The 17,053-nt window shown below is 43.6% G+C and overlaps 1 protein-coding gene across 2 annotated transcripts in view; it reads right to left on the reverse strand.

Moving 5' to 3' along the window:
- Positions 1-17,053, reverse strand: part of ano8b (anoctamin 8b) — a 48,152-nt gene that overhangs the window by 26,891 nt on the left and 4,208 nt on the right. For both annotated transcript variants that reach the window (XR_010521040.2, XM_065241818.2), the window contains exons 2-4: positions 5,271-5,381; positions 2,444-2,576; positions 2,118-2,256 (exon numbers count right to left, since the gene is read on the reverse strand). Coding sequence is in view for 1 of the 2 variants with exons in the window: in XM_065241818.2 (XP_065097890.1) it covers positions 2,118-2,256; positions 2,444-2,576; positions 5,271-5,381 (383 nt within the window). In the remaining variant the exon portion in view is untranslated. The remainder of the gene's footprint in view (positions 1-2,117; positions 2,257-2,443; positions 2,577-5,270; positions 5,382-17,053) is intronic.

The raw sequence follows: 17,053 nt of genomic DNA on the forward strand, positions 1-17,053 counted from the left end.
TTAATGTCTAGTGACATATCAGGGCCATTTTATGATTAATTGATATAAATTTCTTACATACTGTTCCTTTAAATACAGGGCCGGAGTGGGACTCATTTTCAGCCCTGAAGTTTTATGCCATAGATCGGCCCACTTTAGTTCATGACTGACTATATTAAAGTAATATAATTAAATCCTCAGTACATAAGTCTGCAATAGTGCACTGTGCTCTGCAGCCTATGGTTTTGCCATAATCATACAGGCCTACCATAAACTATTAAGTTAAACTTATATTGAAACTACTGAAAGGTAACAAAATGTTTTCCCCTATATTTCTATTTTTAAAATGGTGGGTCTTGAGATTACCTGTTGGGTTGAAAAAGTTTGGAAAACCCTGATATACAATAAACAAACAAGATTTATCAAGTATAAAGGGAAAACTATAAAATTGAAAATACTTAGTTCTTAGATCATGTATATTGGCAAATAACAAATCTGAAACACTGCAAAATATGACTTTCTTACTTAGTATTTTTGTCTTGTTTTTAGTAGAAATATCTAAAAATTCTTAAATTAAGATGCTTTTTCTTGATGAGCAAATTGACCCAAGAAAATAAGTCTAGTTTTTAGACAAATGATATACAATTTCAGTGAAATTGTCCTTAAAACAAGCAAAATTATCTGCCAATGGGGTGAGAAAAAAAATTGTGAAATAAGATTTCGTTTTTCTTAAACACTTAATTCAAGTAAAATTTTCTCACCCCATTGGCAGATATTTTAGCTTGTTTTAAGCACAAATTCACTTAAATTGTATATTTTTTGTTTAAAAACTAGTATTATTTTCTTAGGTCATTTTGCTCATCAAGAAAATACATCTTGATTTAAGAATTTTTAGATATTTCTACTGAAAAGAATACAAAAAAAAGTAAGTTGTGTACTTTTTCCCAATAAACTCATGAGGTTTGCATGAAATTTCCTTTTAGAGGCCGTTCGTATCAAGTTGCGCTCAAGTTAATTTTAAATCAAGACGCGCGGCAAGCACACTCAAATATAGATGCGTCTAGAACAAAGCTCGTGTTTACAGACGAGCGCTTTAAAAAAAACAGAAGAAAGTGGCACAACCTGCATTTTCCATGCATTTTAGATGTTAATGGACCCTAATGCAGGGATTCTTCCAATAAGTGGTCAGGACTCAGGACACAATCAATTTAAGTGGGGAAATCTCCCGCGTAATTCGTGGGTGGGGCAGCCTAGGGACAGCAACCTTTAACCCAGTTACAGTTAACACCGGCCCTCATGGCCAAAAAAACAGACCGGCCCACCGGGAATTCTCCCGGTCCTCCTGATGGCCAGTCCGGGCCTGATTAAATATTCAAATAAGGATCATGTAAACCCCAGCAAGCAATTTTGTGCTTTAAAAGCTAAAACAAGGCAAAACTTGGGCTGTAATGAAAAATTTAATAGACGTCTAACCAGTGGCAGCCAGTTACTTCTCTTCTGGTGGGCAGGAATTCAAAATATGTGTTCACGTCATGTGAAGCTATGTGCATTTTGTCAAAATACGTGTCTGCTGCACATGCATCGAAAGGGTTTATGATAAAAGAGACGCTCACGATCACAAAATACTCACAAGACATTCACTTAACAGTAAACTCTGATTACACATGAGCGAGTATCTGGCAAACACGAGCGTCTCTTTTATCATAAACCCCTTCGAAGGGTTTGCAGCAAACACCTATTTTGACATGACACGTGATGCACATAGGTTCACATGATGGCCGAACACATATTTTGACATGACAAGCCACAAACATGATGGGCTAAATACATGTTTTGACGAGCTTCGCATTTGTGCGACCTTGAAAACTGTCCGCCACTACGTCTAACCATAGCCTCAAAATAATGAAATAAAATAAATTACTGTTGACTTTGTGTTAATGATGGAATATACATTTCACAAGATGTTCGGGCTAAAACGACAATTTTAGAAGTGGGCAGGACTATATCAGGTTAACCAAAATGGTAAAATGACGGCTATTGCTAACACCCATTTTGTATATTGTGTAAGTCCAGCAAAATTGTTAACAGTTTTCATCTATGCTATTTAGGTTCTGGTTGAGATGTCTTTAGAGTCGGACCTGTGAGGTGAAGAAACAGAGTTCGCTCTCAATGTTCTCGTAGATGTAGTCTTCCTCACAGGAGAAGCTCCGAGAGCCACCGCCAAACTCTGGCTTCACAGCTTTCTGGAGTCCCATTTCTTCTGCCCCTCTTAAAAGACTGAAATAAACACAACATTGCCTGACTTCAAACAACAATTACAACAGTCTCCCATTGGGAATCGACTTACATCAGCACTATCTAAGGCTTTAAAACATGCCTGTCAAGCTTCAGGGCCTTCACAATGCCAGATGGAGTTGAGCAACCATTCACAAAGAAAGGATATCACACAGTGTCTCTCTCTTACTTTTCATATGTGGCTGTGACGAAGAAGGCGTACATTCTGGTACGTTTGTGATGGCGGATTTGGATGATGAGTTCTGGGATGCAGAGTCGTATGCGGTTGAGCAGCCAGAGGAGCGTGTGGTCATCTGTGCTGTCTGCCAGAAGACAAAGGTTAAACACTCCTGAACCTTTCGCAAAACACCTTACATTTATTATGTTCAGATACACTGCTGAATATCTCAGCCCAGACCAGTATGAATTTGTTTGAGGTCTGCACTGATGGTTAGCACCTATCTGATGCTGGTGTAGCTGATGGACTTATATAGCCATGCTGGTCATTGGCAAAACTATACATGGTTTTAACTGGTGTAAGATTAAAAAGTCTGGACACTAGCATACCAATAAGAGGATCAGCATCCAAAATACAAGGGTACAATGTGTTGCATTAACACAAAAGACGCATTTAGTAAGATCTAATAAATACATTTAATTGCAATATGAGTGCCAAACTATAAAAAATTAAATATACAATGCAAAAAAAGATTTTCAAGAAACAAAATCTTAGTTTTTTTTGTCTTGTTTTCAGTAAAAATTATCAAATAATTCTTAAATTAAGATGATTTTTCTTGATAAGCAAAACGACCCAAGAAATTAAGTCTAGTTTTTAGAACAAAAATATCAAATTTAAGTGATTTTGTGCATAAAACAAGCAAAAAAATCTGCTTTTTTCTTGAATTTAGTGTTTCAGAAAAATGTTCAAGTTTGTTTTATGCAAAAAATCACTTAAATTTGATATTTTTGGTCTATAAACTAGACTTATTTCTTGGATCGTTTTGCACATCAAGAAAAAGCATCTTAATTTAAGAAGTTTTAGATATTTTTACTGAAAACAAGACAAAAATACTAAGAATTGCAGTGTACACTGCAAAAAATGACTCTCTCTTACTTAGTATTTTGTCTTGTTTTTAGTACAAATATCTAAAAAGTCATAAATTAGGATATATTTTCTTTATGAGCAAAATTACCTTCGAAAATAATTCTAGTTTTTAGACAAAAATATACAATTTAAGTGAATTTGTGCTTAACTCATACCGGCCAGCCTTTTTTTTTTAAGTTGCCCGCCAGCATTTTTTGTGATTTTCACAAGTTTCACAAAATTTTCTTTTAAAAATATATAGACATAGAAATATATCAAATGAAAGAACAGACCCTCTGGTTTCAAACAAACAATAAACAAACAAAACAGGAAAAAAACGTTTCATCCTATCTATATTCGTTTCTCTTATGAACTTCGAAATATGGGTATTTTTCAGAAGCTGAAATAATTGCATTTTCTGTGAAAGAATTTTGTTAGGGATCAGATTCAGAACGATTATAGAAACATACAGAGTGTAAAATTAATAAATACATTTTTTTTACTTAAGTTTTTTTATAAATTGTATAAAAAAATATATTAAAAAATTATAAATTAGTGGATAATCGCGATATAACAGATAACCATAAAAACTCATCAGGAACACATTTTTTTGTTCTTAATTGACGAGATAACTTGTCAATGGTAGGGATGCACCAATACCAATACTGGTATCGGGTATCGGCCTCGATACCACATTTTCTAAAGTACTCGTACTCGTTAAAAGTCCCCCGATACCAGGGATCGATACCACGGTCTGAGAAATGTCTATGTTTGAGCGGCGTGTAAGGGGTTAATGCCTCTTGTGTTGTCCAAAGAGGCAGAGTTTACAACGAACTGGAAAACTAGTCCTTTGTTTTTTTGTTAAATTATATGACTAAAGCTGTTACCTGTAAATTTAAATCATGTTTTTTATTAAGTACTCGGTATCGGCAAGTACTGAAATGCAAGTACTCGCACTCGTACTCGTATTCCAAAAAAGTGGTATCGGTGCATCCCTAGTCAATGGGGAGGCTAAGAGTTATTAAAAAAATCTGCCAATGGGGTAAAAAAAATTCTTGAATTAAGTGTTTAAGAAAAAGGTCAAGATTTTTTATTCTTACCCCATTGGCAGATTTTGTTTGCTTGTTTAAGCACAAATTTACTTATTTTTTTGTCTAAAAACTAGACTTATTTTCTTAGGTCATTTTGCCGAGCAAAAAAATGCATCTTAAATTAAGAATGTTTAGATATTTGTAATAAAAAAAAAAACTAAGTAAGAAAGTCATTATTTTGCAGTGTACACACTGGAAAAAATGATTTTCAAGAAAATATTTTCTAAGTATTTTTGTCTTGTTTTTAGAAAAAATATTTAAAATTTCTTAAATTAGGATGCTTTTTCTTGTTGAAGAAAACGACCCTTAAATAAGTCTAGTTTTGAGACCAAAAATATCAAATTAAAGTGATTTTGTGCATAAAAGAAGCCAAAGAAATCTGCCAGTGGGGTAAGCTAATTTTTCTTAAATTATTCTTGAATTTAGTGTTTATGAAAAATGTTTTTAAAAGTGTTTTTATATAGTGTTTAAAAAAGTTTTTTTTGCTTACCCTATTGGCAGATTTTGGCAGATCACTTAAATTTGATATTTTTGGTCTAAAAACTAGACTTATTTTCTTGGGTTGTTTTGCTCATCAAGAAAAAACATCTTAATTTAAGAATTTTTAGATATTTCTTAGACAAAAATACTAAGAAAATGTTTTCTTGAAAATCATTTTTTTGCAAAGTAAATGTTGGGTTGTCAGGGTGTTGTTATGCATTTTCTGTATTTGGTATTTAGTATGTGGTTGCTAAATTGCACAAGTTCAATCATACACATAAATAATATAATATTAGTTTACTATTTGTGGATTCTAAACAAAGAGAAGTGGAGTAAAGCAGAGACAGAAAATAAAAGAGCACCTGGAAAAGTCATAAGGACATCACAGTTCTCTGTGGGCACCGTCTTCATCCAGGATTTATGGGACATGATGTGTCTCCCGGCCTGCAGCAGTCGCTTTCCAAACAGCTTATCTGAGCAACGAAACAGAAAGAGAGAATTGAAAACGTCAGTCGCTTTGCCATGTTGCTATGGACAAACAGAGGTGCTGCAAGCTTTTGATTCTTTCCTTACTCTCTCATAGCCAGTTTTAAATGTCACTCCCAGTCCCCTTGAAACTTGAGAAGATCAGAAATAACTGAACAGTCAGAGCTGCAGCCCTGACAACACAGCATGCAGTATCTGAATATGAACAATAACCTCAGTGCTTTCTGTATAAGCATGTGAGGCTGATTTAATACGCCGGAAGTTGTGTGGCTGTTGTTGTGCATCTGAGTTTGTGTGGCTGTTTTTGTGTTGGTGTGGTAGTGTGATTGGGTTGTGTGGCAGTTTTTATGTGTCTGCTGCTGTGGGCGTTTTTGACTAGGTGGGGTGTTATTAAGGTTGTGTGGCTGTTGCTGTGTAAATGGTGTTGATAATCTGAAAATGTACACTGTATTGTGTGATTAGAGTTGTGTGGGTGTTTTCTGTTCGTTGGTAGTGTGATTGAGGCTGTGTGGCTGTTGCTTTGTAAAAAGTGTTGTTTATCTGATGTTGTACACTGTATTGTGTGACTGTTGTTGTGTGTGCAGTTGCATGAGTGTTGCATTGTGTGGCTGTTTTTGTGTTGGTGCGGTAGTGTGATTGAGATTGTGTGGCTGTTGCTTTGTAAATGGTCTTGTTTCTCTGAGATTGTACACTGTATTGTGCGACCGTTGTTGTGTGTGTGGTTGCATGGCTGTTTTTGTGTTGGTGTGGTAGTGTGTTTGGGGTTGTGTGGCTGTTTTTCTGTTAGTTGGGTAGTGTGATTGAGGCTGTGTGGCTGTTGCTTTGTAAATGGTGTTGTTCATCTGACGTTGTACACTGTATTATGTGACTGTTGTTGTGTGTGTGGTTGCATGGCTGCTTTTGTGTTGGTACGGTAGTGCGATTGAGGTTGTGTGGCTGTTGCTTTGCAGATGGTGTTGTTCATCTGATGTTGTACACTGTGCTGTATGACTGTTGTTGTGTGGGTGTGGTTTGGGTTGTGTCTGTTGAACAACTGAGGTTGTGTGGTTGTTTTTGTGTGGCTGTCTGTGTGTGACTGAGGCAGTGTGGCTGTTGTTGTGTGAATGGTGCTGCCAGTTCTAAGGTTGTGTGGCCGTTGTTGTGCATCTGATGTTGTGTAGCTATTGTTGTGGGTCTGAGGCTGTTTGGCTGTTGCTGTTTGTCTGAGGTTGGATTTTTTGCAGAAGTTGTTTATTGTGTCTGAGGTTCTGTGGATGTTATTGTGCAATGGAGTTTGTGTTTTGCTGAACTTCTTGTGTGGCTCTTGCCGTGTGTCTGAGGTTGTGTGGTTGTTTTCTTAAGATTGTTGTGCATCTAAGGCTGTGTGGCTGTTTTGGTGTGATTATTGTGCATCTGAGGTTGTGTGGTTGTTATGGTAAGATTGTTGTGCATAAGATTATGTGGGTGTTTTGCTGAAGTTGTTGTGTGGCTGTAGCCGTGTGTCTGAGTTTGTGTGGATATTTTGGTAAGATTGTTGTGCATTTAAGGTTGTAGGGCTGTTTTGCTGAAGTTGTTTTGTGTCTGAGGTTGTGTGGGTGTTTTGCGGAAGTTTGTGTGTTGCTGTGTGTCTAAGGTTGTTTGGCTATTGTTGTGCAATGGAGTTTGTGTGACTGTTGCTGTGTATCTGAGGTTCTGTGGTTGTTTTGTTGAGATTATTGTTCATCTTAGATTGTGTGGCTGTTTGGGTAAGATTGTTGTGTGGCTGTTGCCGTGTGTCTGAGGTTGTGTGGTTGTTTTGGTAAGATTGTTGTGCATTTAAGGCTGTGTGGCTGTTTTGGTGTGATTATTGTGCATCTGAGGTTGTGTGGTTGTTTTGGTAAGATTGTTGTGCATAAGATTATGTGGGTGTTTTGCTGAAGTTGTTGTGTGGCTGTAGCCGTGTGTCTGAGTTTGTGTGGATATTTTGGTAAGATTGTTGTGCATCTAAGGTTGTTTGGCTGTTTTGCTGAAGTTGTTTTGTGTCTGAGGTTGTGTGGGTGTTTTGCGGAAGTTTTTGTGTTGCTGTGTGTCTAAGGTTGTATGGCTGTTGTTGTGCAATGGAGTTTGTGTGACTGTTGCTGTGTGTCTGAGGTTTTGTGGTTGTTTTGTTCAGATTATTGTTCATCTTAGATTGTGTGGCTGTTTGGGTAAGATTGTTGTGTGGCTGTTGCCGTGTGTCTGAGGCTGTGTGGGTGTTTTGGTTAGATCGTTGTGCATAAGATTATGTGGGTGTTTTGCTGAAGTTGTTGTGTGGCTGTAGCCGTGTGTCTGAGTTTGTGTGGATATTTGGGTAAGATTGTTATGCATCTAAGGTTGTTTGGCTATTTTGCTGAAGTTGTTTTGTGTCTGAGGTTGTGTGGGTGTTTTGCGGAAGTTTTTGTGTTGCTGTGTGTCTAAGGTTGTTTGGCTGTTGTTGTGCAATGGAGTTTGTGTGACTGTTGCTGTGTGTCTGAGGTTTTGTGGTTGTTTTGTTGAGATTATTGTTCATCTTAGATTGTGTGGCTGTTTGGGTAAGATTGTTGTGTGGCTGTTGCCGTGTGTCTGAGGCTGTGTGGGTGTTTTGGTAAGATCGTTGTGCATGCATCTAAGGTTATGTCGGTGTTTTGCTGAAGTTTTTTTTGTGTCTGAGGTTGTGTGGGTGTTTTGCTGAAGTTGTTGTGTGGCTGTGTGTCTGAGGTTGTGTGGATGTTTTGGTAAAATTGTTGTTCATCTAAGGTAGTGTGGCTGTTTTGCTGAAGTTGTTTTGTGTCTGAGGTTGTGTGGGTGTTTTGCTGAAGTTGTTGTGTGGCTGTGTGTCTGAGGTTGTGTGGATGTTTTGGCGAGATTGTTGTGCATCTAAAGTTGTGTGGCTGTTTGGGTAATATTGTTGTGTGGCTGTTGCCGTGTGTCTGAGGCTGTGTTGATGTTTTGGTAAGATCGTTGTGCATCTAAGGTTATGTCGGTGTTTTGCTAAAGTTATTGTGTGGCTGTTGCCGTGTGTCTGAGGTTGTGTGGGTGTTTTGGTAAGATCGTTGTGCATCTAAGGTTATGTCGGTGTTTTGCTAAAGTTATTGTGTGGCTATTGCCGTGTCTGAGGTTGTGTGGATGTTTTGGTAAGATTGTTGTGCATCTAAGCTTGTGTGGGTGTTTTGCTGATGTTGTTGTGTGACAGACGGTTGTTGTGCATCTAAGGGTGCATGGTTGTGATTCTCTTGGTAATCTTGATGCAGCTTTGTTAACTCTTTGTTTTGAAGGTAAATGAGTGAATATAACAGATGAATGGATAAACAGTTCACAGTAACACAGAGTTGCAGTAAGACCTGTTGCACTGCAAAACATCTTACCCTGCATAGTACTGCGCTAATATAGAAACAAGTGTACTTCAATATACACAGTGGATCTGAATGATAACCATACTTATGTATTATATGGCATTTTAAAGAAACTTCAACATACATACACAAATTAGTTTTGTTCACAAAAACTCCAAGAATGAGTTTCTAACAAGTACATAATAACAATGTTGACTTTACATTGATTCAAACACTAAAAACACAGATAAAGAGACTGCGGTCAAATCTTTGTCATTGTCCTTCTGTCCTGAGTGCTGCTCTATAAATGTTCGCAGTGGCTTTATGCTCACTGATGCATGACCTTCAGAAAGTGGGACACAGTCTACATGCAATGGCCACAAACACTATCTCAGGTCACGATTCGGAGGGTAAGAGAAAAGACAACAATTTAAGAAATCGCTGTCATTAAAGTAAAAATACCTGCACATGACATTATAAGAGCTTTAATATTATGTGACAGATCAAGGATTTAAAATGTTCTGGGCAAGACTCAATGTCATCTTCACACAAATGTCAAGAGTTGTAACCAAAAATCCCACATATTTAAAATGATTTATTTTCTTTTTGTCTCGCTCCGAGTGAACATACTGTATGCAAACAGATGTCATTACTGTATTGTTGAAGTTAGGCGGTATCATCTCACTCACAAAACATCCGAGTCACTGCAAGACACCCGTGAGCCGGCCAATCAGCAGGCTTGGTTTCCTAGAACGATCAAATTTTAATTTTTTACCCAATGCAAATCCATCGCCCAAACATATCCGTGCTGCTGTAAGCTGCGCAACACATCTCTACTCCAAGATCACCAAGCAAGAAGACCCACTGCGGTTTAGTCATGCTGAGACAAAGCCTCAAAAATAATTAGCAATGAAATCCATTAACTTCACAGATGAATGAATAATCTTCATATTTGGACTATTTTTTACTTTTTATGGAAGTACTGTACAACAGCAATCCTTTATACTTTTGCTGTGCCAAAACCTCTGGAAATTACTGGATCATAAGAACAGGGTCAGTGGGAAATTTACTAAAGGGTCAGAAGATACAAAAATCTATGAAGAAAAATTAGGAGATATTAGAATAGATGGGCTTAGTCTGCTCATGCCAATAACTGGTAAGGTACATAATAATTTGTAAAGACACATAAACAATAATGCACTAATAGATTTTAGTCTGTGCATGCAAAACAGAAGCAAAATGTGGCCCTATATTTAATAGCAAATGTTTCACTGTGAAATATTTTTAGTTCTTAAGTTATCTGCTCATATATGAGACATTGCGAAAGAAGAAATTATGAATGGCTCTAAATTTTGCCACTTGAGTTCAATTTAATCAGAATATGAACTACAATATAACAAACAGAATACAAACAGAGTTAAATAAATGTGACAATTAAGGTTCATATTAAAATGAAAAAATGAAATGTATCTCAAACTGATGAAAATGTTATTAAAAAAATCATAAAATCTTTCATGCAGGCAAAGCAAGTTTCTCTCTATTGTCACGCTGTCGGGTATAAGCCATATGTTCATGTCTTAGCTCTTATAAACATCAGACAGAAGGAATAGCTGAAATCATACATCTGAATGTCAAAACAGTTGAAGAAGAGCATTTCTGCAGAGTTATTCCAGGCATTAGATCTACACTAGTGATGCAGGGTTAAGAATTTGTAACTGTATTGCGGGGCGGGTCATTAAAACAAAATAAAAAAACATGTATGTTGCGTCTAATTCCCTGTAGAATATATTAAATATTTGGGAATATTTTCATATTTTATTAGGTTCTTTGATAAGGTTAAATTGCGTAGGCCTACATGGTCACGCAACTTCCGCGATGTAACTTGCGCAACTTAAAGGTGACATAGATTGATTGAACGGGGTATTTATCCTTGTTCTGTGATGTGATATATGTATACAAATTTTGTTTCGTTTGGGTCTGTAATGCCTTAGAAGCTTTCTAAAAACCTCTCTCAGATAGCTCTATTAGGGTGGGGGATTTTAAACAAGTGGTTTTGCACCTATTTGGCTCCCCCTACTGGCTTAACTTGCAATCTCATTACTGATTGGCTGACTTTGCTGCCACCCAAAAAATGTAGCCAAGTATTTTAAAGTGGAGGGGCAGTGAGATGCCTGTGATGTCATAAGCATCAGTTTTTCAGATTGGGCCGTTTTCTGGCTGACATTTCTAAAAGAGGAATTTCTATGAGACTGAGATGTTTAGCATGTCTAGCACTTTTTGTATGTTTGTGAATGCGGGTAGACTACCACTATTCAACAAAGACAAGGTAAAAATGGGTTTTCATTCTCTGTCCCCTTTAACTTGATATCCCCAAACCTTTGGCGTCACGGAAGCGCCAAGTAGCTCCCGCTGCCAGCCACAACAACAAAACGAACGGAGAATGAAAATGAAAGACGGGGCGGTGCGGGTTGTAAAAACAGATACAGTGCGGCGGGACGGGAAAAATATTTCATAAAAGCGGAACCCGCTTGGAAAAAACGCCGACCCGCGCATCACTTATCTACACCTAGACCTACACTATTTATTATGAATAAATCTCTTTTCTGACCAGGGTGACTATACGTGCCATTTTCCTGGGATGTGTCCTGGCCAGGATTTCGTCTGCATCTCGATTTCGTTCTGGAAAATGACACGTACGGTCACCCTAACTATATCAGAGTAATATGGTCTTTCTTGCACATATTCTGAAGATTGTTGTACACACTTTATTTTAGACTATGTATTTACACTCTTAAAAATAAAGGTGCTTCCTGATGCCATAGAAAAAATCAATGGGTTAATTTCTGACTGAATGGTTCTATAAAGAACTTTTAACATCCGAAAAACCTTTCTGTTATGCAAAAAAAATTTCAGATTATAGAAATTGTTCTTCAAGGACCTTTTGAGGAACCAAAAATGGTTCAATGCAAAAAGCACCTTTATTTTTAAGAGTGTACCCAACAAAATGCTGGTAACTACATGTGTCTGCTATGACTAAGGATTTGGTTAAAGGGGATATTTCACAAGTTTTTTTAAAATGTCAAATAAATCTTTCGTGTCTCCAGAGTACATAAGTAAAGTTTTAGCTCAAAATATCATAAGAGTTGATCTCTGTACTAAATGGCAGTGGCATGGTTGGTTGGTGCAGATTAAGGGGCGGTATTATCCCCTTCTAACATCACGAGGGGAGACAAATTTCAATGACCTATTTTTTCACATGCTTGCAGAGAATGGTTTCCAAAACTAAGTTACTGGGTTGATCTTTTTCCACAGCACTGGGGACCCAATTATAGCACTTAAACATGGAAAAAGTCAGTTCCCTTTCAGTCGGTCACTACGACGTCACGTCGTGACCGACGAATTGGGAACCGCTTCGCGGGTGACCTATCTACTTCGAGAACTATAAGAAACGCCAATGAACTTGGCATGCAGGTATTTGCATAATGCCGGCGCCGCCCCGCCAGGTGCGTATATAAGGCGCAGGTGCACAATACCAAATTAGCTTTATTGCTTCGAAGCCGGCAGACATCTGCTCACGAGAAGCTATTCTGAAAAAAACTGATCTTCGTAGATCCTGTTCTGTGGGAAAAAAGATCTCAGCTTGCCAAAGTTGGTTGGGCGAAGACACCTCAGCGGAGGCTCGCAGTGTTTTTTCTCCACCCTTTCTCTCTCTCTCTGTCTCTTTAATCAGGACTTGAGTTCGAGTGAGTGCGTTGCCTCTCCCTGTGTGTTTCACCAGCTTGCACAAAAGAGTGATTTCCCTAAAAGAGCAGCACGTTTGAGCTTTGTGTCTTTTTAAAGACAGCCACTCATTCGTGTCACGGTCGGGGTCGTCTTTTTAAAGATGGATTTCCGTCCGTGTTCGGTTTCTGGATGCGGTGTGTTCATCGCCCCCCGGGATGGCCACCAGCGTTGTCTTTCGTGTCTGGGGCTCCAGCATGCAGAGGCAGCGTTGCGTGATAGTTCATGCTCCATCTGTGAGGGCATGACTATGGCGGATTTGCGGAGACGGGTGTCGTTTCTCCGGGAACGGCGCCCGCCTTCCAAGTCTGGTGCTGCTAAGAGCGCAGCTACCAGACTTGCGAAGGATGACCTCCGTATAACGGTGCTGGGTCGGTCTGCTGGTTCGTCCAGCAGCTCCCAGCGCCCTGATCCGTTGCCAGCGGAGGTCCCGATGGAGACGAGCGGCCCGTGTTCTACGGTGTCCTCGCGCTCTGTCGAGCCTCCACCCGACGCGATGTCCACCGTAACATCGGAAGGGGGGTTGTCAGCCTCGGACGTCGATCCGGATCCGCTCCCGCCTTCGGGCCAGGTTGCGGCTTCTGTGTTCGACCCCGAGATGGCAGCCATGCTCGCTCGGGCGGCGGAGGCGGTCGGCTTGGAGTGGACTAAACCTCCCCCACCTGAACCGTCCCGCCTCGATGATTGGTTCTTCGGGGGTGCCAGGGCTTCTCAGTCCTCGCCCCCGGTGCCTTTCTTCCCCGAGGTGCATGAAGAGCTGACGCGGTCGTGGAAAACCCCGTTTTCCGCCCGGAACCGACCGTTTCAGCCTTCACCCCTCACCTCTCTCGAGGGTGGAGATGCCAAGGGGTACACTGGTATCCCGTCAGTGGAGCGGCCGGTCGCGATGCAGTTGTGTCCGGCCGGTGTCGCTTCCTCCTGGCGGGACCAGCCTACTCTCCCCTCACGGGCCTGTAAGCAGTCTTCGGCGCTGTCCGGTGCTGCTTACAAGGCTTGTGGGGAGGCAGCCTCTGCCCTGCATGCCATGGCATTGCTGCAGGTCCACCAGGCTAAGGCTCTGAGGGATCTGCACGCGGGAGGTCACGACTCGGCGGAGTTCTCTGAACTGCGTGCGGCTACGGATCTGGCGCTTCGTGCGACCAAGGTCACCGCACGCGCCGTCGGGCGTGCGATGTCTACCCTGGTAGTCCAGGAACGCCATCTCTGGCTGTGTCTGGCGGACATGAAGGACGCCGATAAAACCCGGCTCCTGAATGCTCCGGTTTCCCAGGTTGCGGCTTCTGTGTTCGACCCCGAGATGGCAGCCATGCTCGCTCGGGCGGCGGAGGCGGTCGGCTTGGAGTGGACTAAACCTCCCCCACCTGAACCGTCCCGCCTCGATGATTGGTTCTTCGGGGGTGCCAGGGCTTCTCAGTCCTCGCCCCCGGTGCCTTTCTTCCCCGAGGTGCATGAAGAGCTGACGCGGTCGTGGAAAACCCCGTTTTCCGCCCGGAACCGACCGTTTCAGCCTTCACCCCTCACCTCTCTCGAGGGTGGAGATGCCAAGGGGTACACTGGTATCCCGTCAGTGGAGCGGCCGGTCGCGATGCAGTTGTGTCCGGCCGGTGTCGCTTCCTCCTGGCGGGACCAGCCTACTCTCCCCTCACGGGCCTGTAAGCAGTCTTCGGCGCTGTCCGGTGCTGCTTACAAGGCTTGTGGGGAGGCAGCCTCTGCCCTGCATGCCATGGCATTGCTGCAGGTCCACCAGGCTAAGGCTCTGAGGGATCTGCACGCGGGAGGTCACGACTCGGCGGAGTTCTCTGAACTGCGTGCGGCTACGGATCTGGCGCTTCGTGCGACCAAGGTCACCGCACGCGCCGTCGGGCGTGCGATGTCTACCCTGGTAGTCCAGGAACGCCATCTCTGGCTGTGTCTGGCGGACATGAAGGACGCCGATAAAACCCGGCTCCTGAATGCTCCGGTTTCCCAGGCCGGCCTGTTCGGCGAGACGGTCGAGGAGTTTGCGCAGCAATTCTCCGCGGCCAAGAAGCAGACTGAGGCCATCGCTCAGATCATGCCACGGCGCCTGCCCCATCCACGTCGGCGCCTCAGCCTGCTCCTCGCCGAGGGCGTCCTGCGGCGGCCGCCTCCGTTCCTCCCCGGGGCTCTTCTAAGAAGCGAGGAACCGGTCGTCAGCAGCCCGCCCCGCCCGCTCAGCCCGCTTCAAAGGGTGGAAAAAGAAAATCGAAGCGGCCCTGAGACGGGCGACCTAGAGATGGAGGGGATCGCTCTTCGGGAGATGGTGAAAGCACCACTCCCCCCACCGGAGGAGGGCCGGTTGGGGAATCCTTTGTTTCAATTTTCTGTTCCGCCGACTTTTCAGTCGGCACCCACAATTCCACAAAAAGAGCGAATTCCACTTCCATCTCTAGGTCTTCAGATGAGCGCCGGAGACACGAGCGGGCTCATAACCCCCCCTCGTTCTCCGACTCATCAGAGGAGTACGAGAGCAACGCACGGGCTCATAACCCCTCCGCGCTCTCTGTCTTCTCAGGGGAGAGAAGACAATCACGGGCTCATAACCCATCGTCTTCCTCCCCCTTCGCCAGAGGGTGCATCGAGTGGCGTGAGGTGTCTCCAGCAGAGCCTCCCTTACTCACCCACCCAGCAGCGGACTCAGGTGAGTGTTATCATGCACAACACTACTGTCGGTGCGGCCAATACGCACACACCGGCGATCACCTCCGTTGCGCCCGCCGCGGGTACACCGATCGTGCCTTTAGTCCCTCTCGCACGGTGTCTGGGGGCGTGGGAACAGCTTCCCAGCCCGTCGCGTTGGCTTTTACGCACGATTCGTCTCGGCTACGCGATCCAATTTGCCCGGCGTCCCCCCAAATTCTCCGGCGTTCGTTTCACTACGGTGAGAGCTGCCGATGCGCACGTCCTCCGTGCGGAGATCGCTGTCTTATTGGCGAAAGACGCGATCCAGCCGGTCCCTCCAGCCGAGATGAGGTCGGGGTTTTACAGCCCTTACTTTATTGTACCCAAGAAAAGCGGCGGCTTGCGACCGATCCTGGACCTGCGTTCGCTGAACCGTGCACTTCACAGAATGCCGTTCAAGATGCTGACGCCCAAACGCATATTTCCATGCATTCGTCCAAACGATTGGTTCGCATCTATCGACCTGAAGGACGCGTACTTTCATGTATAGATTCTCCCCCGGCACAGGCCGTTTCTCCGCTTTGCGTTCGAGGGGCGAGCATACCAGTACAAAGTCCTCCCATTCGGGCTCTCTCTGTCGCCCCGTGTATTCACCAAAGTAGTGGAGGGGGCTTTAAAACCCCTGAGAGAGAGAGGTGTGCGCATTCTCGCGTATCTGGACGATTGGCTAATAATAGCTCAAACACGTCAGACGCTGTGCGATCACAGAGATTTAACTTTAAAACACCTCGCTCGTTTGGGTCTTCGGGTCAACTGGGAAAAGAGCAAGCTTTGCCCCGTGCAGAGAATCTCTTTTCTCGGTATGGAACTGGACTCGATCGATTTGACAGCTCGTCTAACAGAAGCGCGTGTACAGTCGATTCTGACTTGCCTGAATACATTCAAGAGCAAGAGCGCGGTCCCGCTGAAACAATTTCAGAAGCTTTTGGGGCATATGGCAGCAGCCGCAGCTGTAACTCCGCTCGGACTGCTCCATATGCGACCGCTTCAGCATTGGCTTCACGATCGAGTCCCGAGGAGAGCGTGGCTGCGCGGCATTCACCGTGTTATCATTACACCTGCGTGTCGTCGCACTTTCACTCCGTGGTCAGACCGTGCGTTTCTCCGAGCCGGTGTGCCTCTGAGACAGGTCTCCAGGCATGCAATAGTATGCACAGATGCTTCGGACACGGGGTGGGGGGCCACGTACGATGGGCTTGCGGCTTCGGGGGTCTGGACGGCACCCCAGCTGCATTGGCACATAAATTGCCGAGAAATGTGGGCTGTATATCTTGCGCTCGTCCGTTTCAGCAACGAGTTACAGGGCAAAGATGTATTAGTTCGCACAGACAACACTGCGACCGTGGCGTACATCAATCGTCAAGGCGGTTTACGCTCGCGTCACCTGTCGCATCTCGCCCGTCATCTCCTCACTTGGAGTCAGAAGAATTTGAGGTCTCTTCGTGCCATTTACATCCCGGGCACGCTCAATGTAGAGGCGGATGCGCTCTCTCGGGCTGCGCGTCCCGGCGAATGGCGACTCCACCCCATTGCGGTTCAGCAGATTTGGAGACGTTTCGGCAAAGCGCAGATAGATCTGTTTGCTTCCCCAGAGACGACCCATTGTCGCCTGTTCTATTCACTAGCCGACGACTCGCTCGGCGTGGATGCATTGGCACACAGCTGGCCGCGAAACATGCGCAAATACGCGTTCCCTCCGGTGAGCCTCATTGTGCAAACCCTATGCAAAGTCCGGGAGGACGAGGAGAGCGTGCTGTTGGTGGCACCGTATTGGACAACCAGGAGTTGGTTTCCAGAACTCTCTCTCCTCGCGACAGCCCCTCCTTGGAAGATTCCCCTGAGGAAGGACCTTCTTTCTCAACAAGAGGGCA

The sequence above is a fragment of the Paramisgurnus dabryanus genome, chromosome 14 (genome assembly GCF_030506205.2).
Source record: "Paramisgurnus dabryanus chromosome 14, PD_genome_1.1, whole genome shotgun sequence".
In the NCBI taxonomy this organism is placed as follows: domain Eukaryota; kingdom Metazoa; phylum Chordata; class Actinopteri; order Cypriniformes; family Cobitidae; genus Paramisgurnus; species Paramisgurnus dabryanus.